Source organism: Megalobrama amblycephala, linkage group LG22 (assembly GCF_018812025.1).
Source record: "Megalobrama amblycephala isolate DHTTF-2021 linkage group LG22, ASM1881202v1, whole genome shotgun sequence".
In the NCBI taxonomy this organism is placed as follows: domain Eukaryota; kingdom Metazoa; phylum Chordata; class Actinopteri; order Cypriniformes; family Xenocyprididae; genus Megalobrama; species Megalobrama amblycephala.
The window spans coordinates 6,762,164-6,780,154 of NC_063065.1; the positions used below are offsets into that span (position 1 = coordinate 6,762,164).

A 17,991-nucleotide genomic window follows, 5' to 3' on the forward strand; every position below is an offset into this window, starting at 1 on the left:
GATCATGTAGAGCTCTTTGAAGCTGCACTGAAACTGTAATTTTGACCTTCAACCGTTTGGGCTCCATTGAAGTCCACTATATGGAGAAAATCCTGGAATGTTTTCATCAAAAACCTTAATTTCTTTTCGACTGAAGAAAGAAACACATGAACATCTTGGAAGACATGGGGGTGAGTAAATTATCAGGAAATTTTAATGTGAAAAATGTGAAAGTGAACTAATCCTTTAAAGTTTGGTGCTTATTTAATGCAGAATTATACACGTCTAAACTGTATTTTGATGCTTTTTTTTTGTAAAATTGTTGCAAACCCCATTGAAATGAATGGAAAATAAAATAATAACTCATATAAAATTAATTTTTACAGTTAAACATTTTCTAAATGTAAAGCACATCCTTTCACTGATCATTTTGTTGAAAAAAAATTACTTTATTATTTATTTATTAGGGCCTCATTTTGTTCCAAGCGTGACCAAATGTGACACCTGCCGGCCACTAATACTTATTACATGTCAGAAAAAATAAAAAATAACTCATAGCAAAAATGGAAATTAGTTGCTTTTAGTAAACAAACGATAACTGTGTTTCGTTAACCGAGCGTATGAATGGTAAATATGTTTGAACGCCACTGCGTAGACGCGCCTGCTCCTTTAACGCATTCAGACGAGCTGTGATTGACAGGTACAGCTACCGTGGGGACTGTTCTTAAGGGGCGTTTCCTAATGCCAGCCATCCAATCAGCGTCGAGCGTACAGTCAGGACGGAAAAAACCCCGTGACGTAAGCGGTCACCATTCTACTGTGCGGACAATCAATAAACACCTTCTGCAAAGTGACAACAAACCCCAATATCGAGTATTTTTGAGGATATTGAATACAGTTATGGACTCCACATCGGTAAGCGGTTAATGAGAGTCGTTCAGAATGTTTTTTTAAAGCTTATTTCATTGCTATATTAGCTTGCCCGACATGGATAAAACATGATAAACTGTGACAAGTACATTAGTTTCTATGGACAAGCATCATGTATAACATTTTCTTATGGTCTCGTTAAGCTTTTGGTTGTACAGTCATTGTTACTGTAACTCTTTAAGATCACAAGGAAATGGAAAGTAGGCCTAGGTCTCGAGGAAAGCCTCTTGAGAATTTTATTGAAAACAATATGCATGCATGTGCAAATATAGATTAATGACAAATGCAATCTCATTTTTAAGTGTTCTTCAAGTAGTTAAAACTAAGTCGACACGCACTGTGCAACGTTATCAGATTGATATAAAAGTAATTTGAAAATAAATAATATGTGCATATGAACTGATGCATGCTCCTGTTGTTCAAGGGATTGTTGGGATAGATTTATAATCTCTTTCATTTATCTAAAATGCTCTGATCAGTAGAGAATGTACATTAAAATATGGAGGTTTTAATAACATTTCTAACTATTTGAATGCACAACTAAGCATTATGTAATATAAATGAAAGATTATTGCTTTCAGAGTACAGTACTTTAATGGCTTGTAAATCAACCTTATATATAAAAAGGCATTTTATGTTGTCTCAGACAGTTTCAAAATATCAAATGAAACTAAAGGAGGTAAAGTCCACTGGGATATCATGTGATATCAGTGGTGACAGCATTAGTACTGTGTGCATAATCAATGCTATGAGAATATGAAGTGTTCATATCTCAGAATGAATAAAGAATACCTTTGCAATGGAGTTCATGTTGTTTTCTTGTTTTCTAGACCATAGGGGGGTTCATCAGCACTCTTACTGAGATGGGCTTCACTGAGGACCAGATACAGGCGGCGATGCAGGCCGGATTCTTCTCTGTACCAGAAGCAGCTGAATGGTAAATGTTTTTCAGGATGTCACATGCATCATTTTGCTTTATATACCTGTCCTGAATAGTAAAAGCTGCACCAGCCCTCTCATTTACTCTCACATTTGCTCTGAAGGCTCTTGCAGGGTGGGAGTCCACGACATAAACTAGTCAAGCAGCCTTCAGGCCCTCTAGAGACGGCGTTTTCTGCGTTTAACCCTCCCAAAGATGCTCTTTGCTACAACAACAACTCACAGTCTGAAGCAACAGGTAAATAAACAGCACTGTTTTTTCATTTACTCATTTGTATGACAAACAGACTTCTTTCACAAGAGGGTTAAGATTCTTCTGGGAAAGGGAAATGTGATTTACTGTATAAATAAACTGTGACTCACAAGTCATGTTATTTTGTGCAAAGTGCGCTGCAGATCATTAGCAGACGTTAATACAGGTTTCTGAAGTGTTATGCAATGCAGAGGAATGCAGAAACTGATTTCTTCTGCTTTTAGGTCCTTCTTTGGTCTTGGCACCTCCTTCCGTGAACACTCCTGCCGCAAAAGAGCATCCACCCCTGGAAACACGGATCAAGCAGGATAAGAGTAACTTCCACGAGCAGCAGAGGCAACGAGTGGCCCAGGAGGTGCAGGCAGAGAAGAGGCAAAAGAAGCAGGTGAATCAGTGAAAGATTTCATATTTTTACAGTAAAGATCCATAAACAAGGGTTAGTTCACCCAAAAATGTTATCTACTCATCCCTGTCATTCCAAACCCATTTTAATGTCTTAATTTCTTCTTTGGAACACAAAATCAGATCTATTCAACACAATGAAAGTGACCTATTGACTGTTTAAAATTGGAAAAAATAATTATTTATTATTTTTACAGTATTTATTTCATTTTAACATTAAAAACTATATAGAGTGTATATATAGCAATATAATAATAATATATATATATATATGTATATGTTTGTTATCTAAAAATGATTAATAATATTTAATATGTATAGCACAAAGAAATCAAGCAATTAAAAAAATTTTAATCAGTTTTTAATCACCTTTTTATCATTTTATTTTTTGAATTATTTGGTTAATTTATTGTTTATATATATTATATCTTACATATGTATTATATATGTATATATTTATTTAAATGGCTCATAAAATAAGAATTAATGTAATATACGATTATGATTATGGCAACATTTCTAATTTTCATTTAGTCACCATAGGAAAATAACCTCAAGCAATCAATTTATTAAGTGCTTTTGTCATTTTTATTAGTTTTATTTTTTTAATATATTTTTATTTAGGTTTAATATATTTTTATTCAGTTTTAGATTATTATCATTTTATTTATTTTTTATTTTCATTTAGCAATTAGTGCTTTTACTTAAATGTGCCCATGAATAGATTTTTTTTTTTTTTTGGAGCATCATTAAATATGCGCCGATTCAGGCTGCGGCCCCTTTAAATCCTCGCGCTCCCCGCCCCAAGCTCGCATAAACAAAGTTCACACAGCTAATATAACCCTCAAATGGATCTTTACAAAATGTTCGTCATGCATACTGCATGCATGCATCAGATCATGTGAGTATAGTATTTATTTGGATGTTTACATTTGATTCTGAATGAGTTTGAGGCTGTGCTCCGTGGCTAATGGGCTAAAGGTAACATTACACACTGTTGGAGAGATTTATAAACAATGAAGTTGTGTTTATGAATTATACAGACTGCAAGTGTTTAAAAATGAAAATAGCGACGGCTCTTGTCTCCGTGAATACAGTAAGAAACGATGGTAATTTCAACCACATTTAACAGTACATTAGCAACATGCTAACGAAACATTTAGAAAGACAATTTACAAATATCACTAAAAATATCATGTTATCATGGATCATGTCAGTTATTATTGCTCCATCTGCCATTTTTCGCTATTGTTCTTGCTTGCTTACCTAGTCTGATGATTCAGCTGTGCACATCCAGACGTTAATACTGGCTGCCCTTGTCTAATGCCTTGAACATGGGCTGGCATATGCAAATATTGGGGGCGTACATATTAATGATCCCGACTGTTACGTAAAAGTCAGTGTTAAGTTGAGATTCGCCTGTTTTCCAGAGGTCTTTTAAACAAATCAAATTTACATAAGAAGGAGGAAACAATGGTGTTTGAAACTCACTGTATGTCTTTTCCATGTACTGAACTCTTGTTATTCAACTATGCCAAGGTAAATTCAAATTTCAATTCTATGGCACCTTTAAACTTATTTCAGTTAGTTTTATACCCATTTTTAACTCAGTTAAATTAAGTTCATGTATTTACATGAGTTTTTTAAGTAATGTGAACAAGGGGGGTTTGAGTGAAAGTTATTTTATTTTTATTTTTTTTTTGAGTTTTGGTTCCCAGTATAGTAACATTCTGTCCTTTCATAAGGAGCGTGAGTTGGTACTGAAGAGGATAGCAGAGGACCGTCGCAGTCAGCAGGAGAAGGCCCAAACCGAAGCCACAGCCGAGACCTCTCCATCCAGTGGACAGGGACAGAGACTGGGTGGACGTGTGGAGACGAGCATGGACAACCACTGCATCCTCATGGTGCGAGATCACATGTGTTTTTCCTCTGCTTTCTAAGAACTACCATTTAGTATGACGTCAAACCTGTCTGACATGTCTGTGTCTGTTACAGATCCGTCTGCCCTCTGGGGAATCTATGCGTGAGCGTTTCCCTGCGGATACTCCCTTAAGTCACGTCGTCGAGTACATTGCCGGGCGTCACCCTTCACTACCCGCCTTCTCCCTCCTGCAAGGGTTTCCTCGCAAGCGCTTCGGTGAAACTGAGCTAACCTGCTCCCTCCGGTCTCTGGGACTGACCCCCAACGCTGCACTTTGCATACAGACCACTCCACCCGAGACACCTCAGGACCCGCCCAGTCCAGCATCCCGATTGGCTGTTGTAGGACAGCCGGAGGCGGAGGTGGAGCCACGGGAAGAGCCGGTGGCACCGCCCAATGAGCCACCCCAAGTGGAGGCCGGAGATTTAGAGGAACTGGAGGTGCCCCCACCTTTGCCCCATCAGCTGTGGGAGGAAGCAGTGGGGTATGCTGGGATTCCTGGGGTCGGACCTCCATTGTCTGGACCCACTCACTATTGGGGTTAGATAATTTATATAATTTAATAATTTCTATTATAATTTTCATGCATATGTTTTTATATTTTCAATTTATGTTTTAATTTTAGTTTAATATTTAGTCATTTTGTTATGTGCTTTTGTCATTTTTATTGTTTCCATTTTTTAAAAATATTTTAATTTATTAACAGAAATCAGCTAAAATGTTTTTAATAGTTTTAGTTAACAATAATTAACCCTGCTCTACACAAATCTTACTTTTCTTGCATTTTCTTCTGATAGGACGAGGCCAGAAACTGGTGCAAGGTGATGCAGAAGAGGAAGAACATTTGGAAAACGAGGAGCAACCAGAAGACGAAGCTGTACCTCCATTTCATCTCAACGGTATATAACGGTTGTTCTTGATAGTTGCCAAGGTAAAAAGAGTCCAAAGTCTCTGTGACATATGGTCTCTAGATATGGCTCACCTCCTTCCCCTGTGTATCTATGAGATTTTACCAACCTTTTTTATTGTTTGATAGGTACTATTTAGGTACTATTCATGTTTGTAGCACAAACGTTGCAGCATGAGTTAGGTGCTGAAGTTTAATACTAAGGTTTTGGGGTTTGTTCAAGTATGAGCAATAATGGCACTTCTAAAACGTGGCAAAAGTCAAGATTATAATCAACTCTGCTTTGGATGAAACTCTGCAAACCATCAGAGATAAAACGAGCACTTTAAGTCACATTCAAAGTGAATTCCTTATGAGGCCGTAAACCAAAGATGTTGATATGAAAGTCCTAAAGAGCCATGTACACTGCTTTCTGGACTCCACCGAATCAGAAAAGGCCATGATCTCTCAAAGGAAGCAGAAGAAGGATAGGAATGGTAAAGAATAAACAGTCTGCCAACATTAATCTGGAGATTTATCAGCTCTCACTGAAGGTCACTCTTCATGATTCTGCAAAAGCTTACTTTATGAAATAAATGGAAGTATATGCCTGACTAAAACTATTAGTTTAGGAGTGATTTTAATCAAATAGACACATTCTCATCCCAGCTTTGGTTCTCAGAACGTTCTGAGAATGTTTTTGGTTTTTTAAATATAAAACCTAAAAAGAACATTCCTTGAATATTAATTCTTAAAGGGTTAGTTCACCCAAAAATTCTGTCATCATTTACTCACCCTCATGTCGTTCCAAACCCGTAAGATCTCTTTATGAACTTTTTGAGGTGTCAAAGTGGTAGTTATGTAGCTGTTTATGGAGGAACAGAAATCTATCAGATTTATCAAAAAGATCTTCATTTGTGTTCTGAAGATGAACGAAGGTCTTACAGGTGTGGAACGACATGATTTTCAATTTTGGGTGAACTAACCCTTTAAGTTAGGGTAATGTTCTCATAATAGTGGATTATTGATCTGAAACAATCCCAGTATTGCTGCCTTTGGACTTCTTTGCTCAGTTCAGACTGAATCGCAGATCTTTGTTCAGTAACCCTGCGTTGGGTCTTTAATGAGTGACCAAAGTGTGAGAATCACCAGGAAGTCCATATTGAGTAAGAGGTGAATACCCTTACTTGTCCTAGTTTAGACCTGGTTATAAGTGCCCATTCACCTCTTTCAAATAATGAACGTGCAACAATCAAGCAAGCCTGTTCTGTTCATGTGTTAGACCTGCTTACGCTCGAACATACCGGCGCTTTGCACTGCAAGTTTCAGACACGCTGGGAGAGAAAGCAGCTTTGGACATCCTTTTAAGATGCTGTGAAGTCGACAGGGGAGATCATCATATGTTAATTTGTACACGAGAGACACACAGGAATTAATTACAGCTGGATTGGTTTAGCGGGCAGCCTGTGAACATGCTAATATACGGTAATTAGCTTAATATGCGGTTCCTTCCAGTGCAACTGTTTAGATATTGAGGCTGTGTAATTGAATGCTTGCTTAATTTGGTAGTAACGAGGTGCAATTTAAATTTAATTTGTTTACTTGATGTGCTTATGGATCTTACAAGTAAATAATTGTAAATTGTTCTTTTTTGTTGTTGTTGTTGTTTTAACGATACATCAGTCATGAGAAACATTTGAAATATCAGGATATTTTTAAATTGGGATTAATAGTTATTTAAATTAATACAATCATTAAAAGTAAAGATAATTTATGTAATCTTAAAATGTAAATGTTTGTTTGAACATATCAAACATTTATAATATACTATATTATACTATGCATATATTTCTTCATGTCACAGAAATTAGTTTGATGCTCAAGAAACTTTTCTTATATATACAGTACAGTCCAAAAGTTTGGAACCACTAAGATTTTTAATGTTTTTAAAAGAAGTTTCGTCTGCTCACCAAGGCTATATTTATTTAATTAAAAATACAGTAAAAACAGTAATATTGTGAAATATTATTACAATTTAAAATAACTGTTTTCTATTTGAATATATTTCACAAAGTAATTTATTCCTGTGATGCAAAGCTGAATTTTCAGCATCATTACTCCAGTCTTCAGTGTCACATGATCCTTCAGAAATCATTCTAATATGCTGATCTGCTGCTCAAGAAACATTTAATGTGTACAATTGTACAAAATATTTGTGTACAATATTTTTTTTCAGGATTATTTGATGAATAGAAAGTTCAAAAGAACAGTGTTTATCTGAAATCTAATCTTTTGTAACATTATAAATGTCTTTTGATTGATTTAATGCATCCTTTCTGAATAAAAGTATTCATTTCTTTAATTTCTTTTCAAAAAAATAAAAATAAAAATTCTTACTGACCCCAAACTTTTGAACGGTAGTGTATAATGCTACAGAAGCTTTGTATTTCAGATAAATGCTGTTCTTTTGAACTTTCTATTCATCAAGGAATCCTGAAAAAAAGTACACAACTGTTTTCAACATTGAAAATAATCATAAGCAGCAAATCAGCATATTAGAATGATTTCTGAAGGATCATGTGACACTGAAGACTGGAGTAATGATGCTGAAAATTCAGCTTTGCCATCACAGGAATAAATTACTTTGTGAAATATATTCAAATAGAAAACAGTTATTTTAAATTGTAATAATATTTCACAATATTACTGTTTTTTACTGTATTTTTAATTAAATAAATGTAGCCTTGGTGAGCAGACGAAACTTCTTTTAAACAAAAAAGTGGTTCCAAACTTTTGGACTGTACTGTATAATTTCTTAATATTTTTGTGGAAAGAAACCTTTATACATTTTTTCAGGATGAATAGAAAGTTCAAAAGAGCAGCATTTATTTGATTTTTTTTTTTAACAATTTAAAAGTCTGTTATGCTCAGCTCCAAAATATTTGTATATTTGATATATTAATTTCTAAAATATATACTAAAAAATGTCCTTTTAGAGTGCAGACTCTATAAAAATGATTTTCAAAATCCTTATCCGTTAATAATCATGAATGACTAGAAAAAGTCATGTGGGAAACCTGTTTTCTTGTTCTGATATGAAAAAACCTATTAAAATCTAAAGCTTTTGTGGGGGTTTAACCATAACTCCAAATACTTGATGCAAATTGTCTGTGTCTCTCACTCCGGCAGGACTGCCACGGTTGCCCTTCTTCCTGGAGAACAGGGGAAGAGGAGGACTGGAGCCGAGACATCACTGGCCGGAACAGGGCAACAGACTCAGGTAGGACATGTGAAATTAAGGGCTTATTATTTAGAGCTTCATAAAAATACCACAATTCAGTATGCAAATAAATGTAAGAATGAAAAACCTGTGTACATTGTCCTTAAAATATATGAAGGTCGTGATTTGGTGTCTGTAATTGGTTGTGTGTTGCAGGGAGGCGGAGCCTGTTGACCCAGCAGACCCTGAGGAAGGCCGTGCATTGCGTGGAGCTGCGGGTCAAGCAGCGGTAGAGCGTTTACAGAGAGCCGCCCATCACGACGAGCAGCAGTCACCACACGGGCAGCCCTCACCCCCCAAAAAAGCCTTCAAGACCCCCCGCGTGCCCTCTCTCTGCTCAATGGCCACCAGGGCCACCGTTTTCCTCATGACAGGTCTGAAAGAGACCAATTAGTGTTGTTTACTAATCTGATGAGTGCTTATGACAAGCCATTAATCATAATCTTGTTCTCTCAGCTCCCAGCATGCAGTACAGCAGTAGCCTGGCGTGTTTGACCCCAGAGCTGGCCGAACTCTTGTTGGCTCACATGGCACGTGAGCGATTACTCCGACCACGTACGCTGGAGCTGTTCTTCGGCTGCCCGCTGCAGAAGTTTGTCCTAAACTGCTACCCGTACACCACCAATGAGCTGCTGCGACAACTAAGGGCATTTTCCTGTCTCAAACATCTCAGCTTCGTCAACTCTCCACTCATCACAGGTGTGTGAGAATCTCACTAAAAAGAAATTACCAGACTGTTTTTCACCCTATACAAATCTAAAGAAAAACAAAAACATTTTTTTAATAAAATTTTAATAAATAATAAAAAAAAAAATTTGTATACATTTATTTTTTTTTGCATTTTTTGCATTACATTATGGCCTTTCATGACAATAAAAAGGATATTTACTCCAAAATCATGTTTGTTTATATATATATATATATATATATATATATATATATGTGTGTATATATGGGTATATACACTTACAGAACCAAAACTTTTGAATGGTAGTGTATATAAATGTTTGTGTGTGCATGTGTGTACATATACATACATGCTCACATATTTATAGAATTTTTAAAGATAGATTATCAAAGATATATCATTACAATATCTATATAATAATATAATATAATAAATACATTAATATGAATAAATATGTAGTAGTAATAATACTAATAATAATTTGAATGTTAATCTAATACTAATACTATTCTAATACTTTTTTTTTATTAATATACCATGTTGTTATCAGTAAATAATTAATATTTTTAATAACTTGCAATATAAATATAGCGCAATTAATATTAAATTGTACTACAGTCATTGTATTTGTTGTAAACAAATATCTGAACAAGATGATATTCATTACTATAAATGTGTGGTGACTATCTGTAAAGTTATGAGATTTTTTATTTTTGCATTATGGTAATGAGAATTTGGGGGTAAATATGCTTAATTGTCATAACCATAATAAAAACAATAATATTAAAAATCTTTAATGATCCTAAAAATAGGCTTCATTTTTTTTAACCAAAATTGAGGGGTGAAATATGACCAAATATGGCATTTCTTTCTGCGAAAAATTCTATCTGACACATTTTTTGTATTCATAGGCATATTAAATTGCTTGTAAAAATTTTTGTAAAACTGTAAGATCCTCATTTCTTTTTTCATATTTCAGATGCCGGCCTTTCTGTTTTGTCCAACCTCTCAAAACTCCAGCATCTCAACCTGTCATCTTGTAGCAAACTAACAGACAGCTGCATGCAGCATATCGCAGGTGAGACGGTGTGTCGGAAACCACATAAGCCCTGTCCCAAATGGAACCCTAAGCCCTTGTGATCTTCCTCCGAATCTACAATTTTTTGACGTAATGCTGCTTTGACTGTCGGGTAGAAGTCTGCTGTGGATCTCGCTTCACTGTGGGTTTGGCAAAAGTGCACAGAGGGTGCAAATTGTCCGCACACAAAACCTAAAATGACAAATGCAACACCCTATTGGACTCAACAGACGCGTGAACACGGCGACCATTGCAAGACTGCAAGTGCACATGAAGTGTGCTGTTTGGGACAGGGCCTTACTGTAGCATCCATAAGCGATTAACATTTAGAAATGCGTCATCTCTTTCTGTCTGATCTCAGGACTCCGCAATCTCACATTCCTGGCTCTGGACCAGACCAAAGTAAGCGATGCAGGTCTGCTGATGTATCTGCAGTCAGGTTCCTCTGCGCTGTGTCAGCTCAGCCTGAATCAGACAGCCATCACAGAGAGCACATTGAGAGCACTGCCCACATGTGTGCCACAACTACGAATGCTTAGTATTAAACACACCAAGGTAATATCATTTTTAAGATATATATGTTACATTTTCACTTTTGATCAATTTAATGCACGCTTACTGAATAAAATGATACATTTCTTAAGAAAAAAAATCTCACTGACCCCAAACTTTTGAACTATAGTGTAAATATATACACAGTATACTGTATTGTAATGAGCTTGCACAATCTCAAAGTCATAAAGCTGTTACAGGGCTTGTTTTTAAGGTTGATTTTGGACTTCACTATATGTTTATCCTATATTTAGCTTTTGTCTCTTTATGCCTTCAGGTGAGTGATGTCTCTGCACTCGCAGAGCTTCGAAACTTGCAGACGCTTCACCTGGACGGCACAGGTGTACGAGAAAATTCTCTCCAGTGCCTAGCAACCCACCCCAGCCTATCAGCTCTCAGCCTGGCTGGCATACCGGTCACGGATGGAAACCACACGCTGGAGATCATTTCAGGTGCAGCCAGATGGAAATTTATTTCAGTCCAGAATGCAAGTCATGTAGTCCTGTGTGGGGCTTTAGTGATTACATTGTTTGATTCTTCCATACAGGCCTGAGGCTCACCCAGCTCACCCTGCCTGGCAGACACTGTGTGACGGACGCTGGACTTTTATTTCTCTCCAGACAGGCTTTGCTCTTAGAGCTAGATCTGACCGACTACACTCAGCTCACAGACCGCGGCATTATGCAGCTTGCCGGCATGACGAGGTAGAGCTTTAAGCAAAGCCATGAGTCCAAAGGTGTCTAAGTAGTAAATCAAAAGAGGAAAGCAGCCTTTGTTCTTGTTTAATTTGGTGTAATGCAACCTTGCAAAATCTGTTAATGCTGAAATAGGCTTACTTACAGTTATTTATGAAATCACTGGCCACATTTAAAATGGTTGTAGTCAGTGCCTAAAATTAACACTCGCCAAGTGCCAAATGCAGGTAAAAATCGGTGTTGGTGAGTATATGAAAGGGTGTGAATCGCCAGTTGGCCGGTAACATTTTTAGGAATTCCAACAGTGCAATATTGTTAGAACATGAACACGAATGACAGTTGACAGGCCAGTGAAAGTTTAAAGGTGCCCTAGAATCAAAAATTGAATTTACCTCAGCATAGTTGAATAACAAGAGTTCAGTACATGAAAAAGACATGCGTTGAGTCTCAAACACCATTGTTTCCTCCTTCTTATATAAGTCTAATTTGTTTAAAAGACCTCCAAAAAACAGGCAAATCTCAACATAACACTGACTGTAACGTAACAGTCGGGGTCATTAATATGTACGCCCCCTAATATTTGCATATGTCAGCTCATGTTCAAGGCATTAGACAAGGGCAGCCAGTATTAACGTCTGGATCTGCACAGCTGAATCATCAGACTAGGTAAGCAAGCAAGAACAATAGCGAAAAATGGCAGATGGAGCAATAATAACCGACATGATCCATGATAACATGATATTTTTAGTGATATTTGTAAATTGTCTTTCTAAATGTTTCGTTAGCATGTTGCTAATATACTGTTAAATGTGGTTAAAGTTACCATTGTTTCTTACTGTATTCACGGAGACAAGAGAGCCGTCGCTATTTTCATTATTAAACACTTGCAGTCTGTATAATTCATAAACATAACTTCATTCTTTATAAATCTCTCCAACAGTGTGTAATGTTAGCTTTAGCCACGGAGCATATAGCCTCAAACTCATTCAAATGTAAACATCCAAATAAATACTATACTCCCAGGAATCGATGCATGCATGCAGCATGAAGGACGAACATCTTGTAAAGATCCATTTGAGGGTTATATTAGCTGTGAACTTTGTTTATGCACTGTATAACTGCACTTATAGTCGAGAGCTCGGGAGGGCAGGGAGCAAGAGATTTAAAGGGGCCGCACAGCCTGAATTGGTGCATAGTTAATGATGCCTCAAAATAGGCAGTTAAAAAAATTAATTAAAATAAATCTATGGGGTATTTTGAGCTGAAACTTCACAGACACATTCAGGGGACACCTTAGACTTATATTACATCTTTTGAAAAGACGTTCTACGGCACCTTTAAACTTTGCCAGCTGAAATATTCAAGCATAAGATGTGAAAGGGAATTCGTTACTCATTACTGAAGCCAGAAATCCACGTCTCAGCATGTGAATACTGAACTGATCTCTCTTTCACGTCTGCTTTCACTTGAACAGACATATTCAAACAAAATTATGTTAAAATGGCCATCTTGGCAAGTATCCTCCTCGTAAACATAGTCTTAAGTGAACGTAAACAGCTGAGAAAGAAAACACATGTGTATCAGTATATTGGATCCGTGCTGCATTGGCTCTTAAAGTGACAGCAGCCTAATATTCCTGCTGCTGTTTGTGTCATTAAAGTTAATCAAACAGCAAAAGACAAAGAAAAATCACTCACTGCTCTAGACTGAATAACATTTGTAACTTTAATAAGGATTAATCTATGTTTCATGGCTGGTAAAAAAATATATCTGGCTGGTAAATTTTCTTAAGTCACCAGCCATTGGCAGGTTTGGCAAAAAGATTCAGGCCCCGGTTGTGGGAACCCTGATTTCCCACAGTCCTGAAAATCCTGGAAATATTAGAGGATTTCAAAAGTGTGATTTTCAGGCCTGGAAAAGTCATGGAAATAAATGATTGTCTCTTTCTTCAGCTAGAATTTACTCTTTACTTTAGTGATTTTTAAAAATCCCTTGTTCGGTCATTACAAACAGCTGGAAAAGGCATGGAAATTCTTTGGTCAGAAATTGTGGGAACACTGATTTATGTGTAACAATCTATTCACACCCAGAGCAAATATGTGCCATGAAACAATTACATCTACAAACCAAACATTCTTCTTATGAACCTATTCACACTATTTATTCATTTTTGTCAGGCAGCAAATATATATTTTTTTTGTCCTTTATTTGTTTGGAGATAAAACACCGACCAATACAGTTTTTTTTTTTTTTTTGGCATTCTGAGCAAAAACAAGTGATTACACTGCAATATATTGCTATGTCATTAATTAAAGGAATAGTTCACCCAAAAAGTGAAAATTAATTTACTCACCCTCAAGCCATAATTGTTGTATATGACTTTCTTCTTTCAGACGAACACAATCTGAGTTATATTAAAAATATCCTGGCTCTTTATAATGGAAGTGATTGGAGGATGAGATTTTGAAGCCCAAAAGTAAAACGCATCATGTCGTTGTAAGTCGAATGTGTATGGCTGTCGCACCAGAAGCTCATTATTTTACTTTATGAAGTTTTAAATAAGGATATTTGTCTTACACAAACACATTGATTCACTTCAGAAGGCCTTTATTAACCCCCCGGAGATGCGTGGAGTACGTTTATGATCGATGGATACACTTTCTTGGACTTCAAAATCTCATCCTATAATCACTCCCATTATAATTTTCATTTTTGGGTGAAATTAATTTGTATCATCTAACAGATTGTTTCCTGTAGTAAAGCAATGACTAGTGCTTTTTTGTTTTGCTGTTGGTATGAACAGACCTTTAATTTGCAATTAATTTTGCTATTTCAGTTGAGCAATATTATTTAATTACCAAAGATGGTAATGAAAACCACACCCCTTTTTACCTGATAGGTTGAAGAAGCTGTCTCTTAGCAACACTCAAGTGAGTGACAGTGGGCTGCAGGGATTGGTCAGTCTAAAAGAACTCCAGGAACTGTGTCTCGACCGGACTGCCGTCACCAGCAGGGGCGTTGCAGCCTTGATCACGCACTTACCGCATCTGCAGGTACAGTATTTAAATAAAATAAATGTTTTACTTTTATTCAGCAAGGATGCATTAAACTGATCAAAAAAGACAGTATGGCAATGAATATGCATGGCTTCAACTTCCATGTTGGTTTTGTAGGTGTTGGGTTTGGCCAGTACACAGGTTGGCGATACAGTGATCAGACAAGGTGTGGTTCACTGTCCACAGCTGCTGAAACTCAACCTCAGCAGAACCAGAATCACAGATCACGGTACGTTGTGTAGGTTTATTCATATTATATCATTTTCTAGTATAAAAGAAACATCTCTAACATAATGTGTTTTATTTCTCAGGTCTGAAATTCTTGTGTCGTATGCAGTTGAGTCAAGTGAACCTGGACGGCACAGGTGTAACTCTCATTGGCATTGCCAACCTGATCTCCACCTGCCCTCATCTGAGCAGCGTACGAGCCAGTCATACCCGCGTCATACCTCCAGACCAACAGTCGGACGACGACGATAACGATAATGGCAACAACACCACACGATCCTAGTTTTATTTGTTCGTATTCACAGAAAACTCACAGATGGCCATAGTACCCTTCAGCTGTTTCTCAATGGAAAGAGTATTCGGAGCTTCCTTTTTCCATAAAGTAGCACTACAGTCTCACTTGGGTTCGACAATCAAGTTGAAACTATTATTTTCTGAATGTGGTTACACAAAATTCGTTAGCGTTATGAATAAATGTTCATATTTAATCTGCGTTTTGTCTGTAAAAGGAACTTTAAATGTGCCATGGATATGCACACTTCAAATTTCTATTTTCTGTGGACATTTTGCATTTTTTGTAAAATAAAGTGAATGAAATATCATTAAAAAATAAAGACCACTTGTAATACAGTGCAAAACCGCGTCAAGAGACATAAGGCGGTATTATAATTTAGTAAGAACGATGCTCAAATATTGATAATCAACAGTTTGCATGACAAATGTAGAAGTATCCGAATCTTTTACATCGAGGATTCGTGCATGACCTTGATATTTTTATTTTAAAAAATGAATGACACCTTAGATTTTATGTGAATATATTTTGGATAAATGCTCTGTATGATTGATTTAAGTGGAAAGTCTTCTTGGACAATGAAAGTGCATTTAAAGGGGCAGTAAGCGATTTCTGAGAAACACTGTTGATATTTAAAAATCACCAAAACAAACACGCTCCTACCCAAAATCTTAATAGCTCCGCCCCCAAATCCACCAACACGCTATGCAACACAGGTACCTCCCACCTAAAGAGTGTATATGCCCCTTACTGCTGATTGGCTACATCTGTTTTGGTGCTCGGCCCGATCCACTTTCAACAGCGTTTCTCAGAAATCGCTTACTGTACCTTTTAAGTGTTTTTTTTATTTAGTTAAGAAATTACATGCCAAAGTCTGTCATTTTACTGGCATGTTAGCAGAAGTTTCACTTCGACTCCTACATGCGCATTCATGTTGGACTTATTAGTTTATTAGTATCTTTTTTTTTTTTTTAAATAGAGGATTTATTAGTCTAACGGCATTAACTGGATCCAGGTTTACACTAACATACATCTGTCTTTAACTTACACAGTTCTGATATGATACCGATACAGTTATGAAGTGAATTGTGAAAAACAAAACAAATGAAGAGCATCATCACAGGCATAACAAAGCATTGGCGTTCGACTGTTTCTGTATGCATTTGTGGTGTACTGTACCTTTATGCATTTGAATGCAATAACATTTAAAAATATGAAAACATAAAGATCTCAACCATATCTGGAGGTCTAAAAGGTCTATGTATTAACAAAACATTGTCAAGTTCTAAATTATAAACATACCTTGAATGCATGATGCCGTTCTGTCTTGATATGATGCGAGGGTTTGTCGAAACTGTCAAATGCTTTCTTGTTTATAACAGTTGTCTAGTCTGAATTGAAATGAAAATAGACACAAAACCCTGGTTTTTACATTCAGAACTCAGGAGCCAGTCAATGCTGCATCATAAACACAGTAGCGTCTTTTCATGTTTATTTAAAATGCCATGAATCTCCAACATATATGTTCCTGTCAGTATTTCCTGTCAGACATTAACACAGTTTGCTGTTTTAGAAAAGGTTAGTTCTGTACATCCTGTATAGGTAACGTAGCGATGTGCAAGTATACAAACATTTCACAATTCATTAGGGAAGCAACTAACACAAATTCACAGAATACCACCTCTTATGAGTGTCTGCTCCACATAGTTTGCAGTCTTTTCCTATATTACATGTGCTTGTACAGTTTATTTTACAGGCAACTAGGATGGCCTAATAATATTTTATACTTTAAGTTCACAGCGTTAATAAAAGCTACATTTTGCAATGGTTTCTTTAGCCTTTTCATTTTAAGACAACTCTATAAATAAAATGTTTTATATGTGTGTGTGTGTGTGTGTGTGTGTATATATATATTTATATACTGTTTGTTATACTGTAGGTCTACTTAAATTTAATTAATGCAAAATGTTTTAAAGATTTAAATATAAATCAGGCCAAGGAGCTCTTGGTGGATCACTTAAATTGTTTAAAAATGAGTTGCCGAGATATGGCGTTTATTTTTATTTAAAGGGTCATGAATTGAGAACTAAATTTTCCTTGATCTTTTATTATATAAGAGGTCATTGTACTATAAAAACATCCTGTAAGTTTCATTTTTTTGATTGAAACCAAGCTATCAGAACGACTCCTTTCCGATTTTGTCACATTATAACGTCTTAGTGCAACGAAAGACCCCCTTTGCAGAATCAGATCAATGCTTACTTCTACATCAATGCCTCTTCTGTGAAACGAGATATTTTTCAACATCGGAAGTTTTAAAAACAATTTCACACGAGTAATGCGGAGTCAAAAACAGGATAGAAAATAGTTTATTACTTCTAAATGATGTGTTTTGAAGTAAATATGTTGATAACATTATAAGTGGACCTCAGAGAACATATTTTTAAAAAAAAAAATGCAGTTCATGACCCCTTTAATATTTTTTAATGTGGGAGAGACAATTAAAGGTCCCGTTTTTCGTGGTTTTTTGAAGCTTTGATTGTGTTTATAGTGTGCAATATAACATGTGTTCATGTTTCTCGTGTAAAAAAACACAGTATTTTTCACATAATTTACTTATCTGTATACCGCTGTTTCCACTGTCATAAAAACGGGCTGATGACTTCCTTGTTCTATGAAGTCCCTCCTTCAGAAATACGTAACGAGTTCTGATTGTGCCAGCGGTTCCTGTGTTGTGATTCGACAGCAGCTTAGCGAACCTTGCCCGGAAAGGTCACGCCTCTTACCATAACGTGGAGATGCACGCGCTCAG

At 36.3% G+C, this 17,991-nt stretch overlaps 1 protein-coding gene across 1 annotated transcript; it reads left to right on the forward strand.

Moving 5' to 3' along the window:
• The first annotated feature begins 737 nt into the window (after window positions 1-737).
• On the forward strand, window positions 738-17,004 carry si:ch73-173p19.1. Its single transcript, XM_048174513.1, has 17 exons — window positions 738-894; window positions 1,740-1,846; window positions 1,953-2,086; window positions 2,326-2,486; window positions 4,249-4,407; window positions 4,499-4,964; window positions 5,222-5,323; window positions 8,500-8,590; window positions 8,747-8,964; window positions 9,047-9,289; window positions 10,258-10,356; window positions 10,718-10,911; window positions 11,186-11,360; window positions 11,456-11,612; window positions 14,503-14,656; window positions 14,777-14,888; window positions 14,971-17,004. The coding sequence occupies exons 1-17, from the start codon at window positions 880-882 to the stop codon at window positions 15,168-15,170; spliced, it is 2,787 nt and encodes a 928-aa protein (XP_048030470.1). The 5' UTR covers window positions 738-879; the 3' UTR covers window positions 15,171-17,004.
• The last annotated feature ends 987 nt before the right edge of the window (window positions 17,005-17,991 follow it).

Bases quoted from the DNA above. Each gene is read 5' to 3' on its own strand.
- si:ch73-173p19.1 (XM_048174513.1), top strand. The intron at 2,087-2,325 runs GTAAATAAACAG...TTCTGCTTTTAG, and splicing joins CTCACAGTCTGAAGCAACAG to GTCCTTCTTTGGTCTTGGCA. The intron at 9,290-10,257 runs GTGTGTGAGAAT...TTCATATTTCAG, and splicing joins CAACTCTCCACTCATCACAG to ATGCCGGCCTTTCTGTTTTG.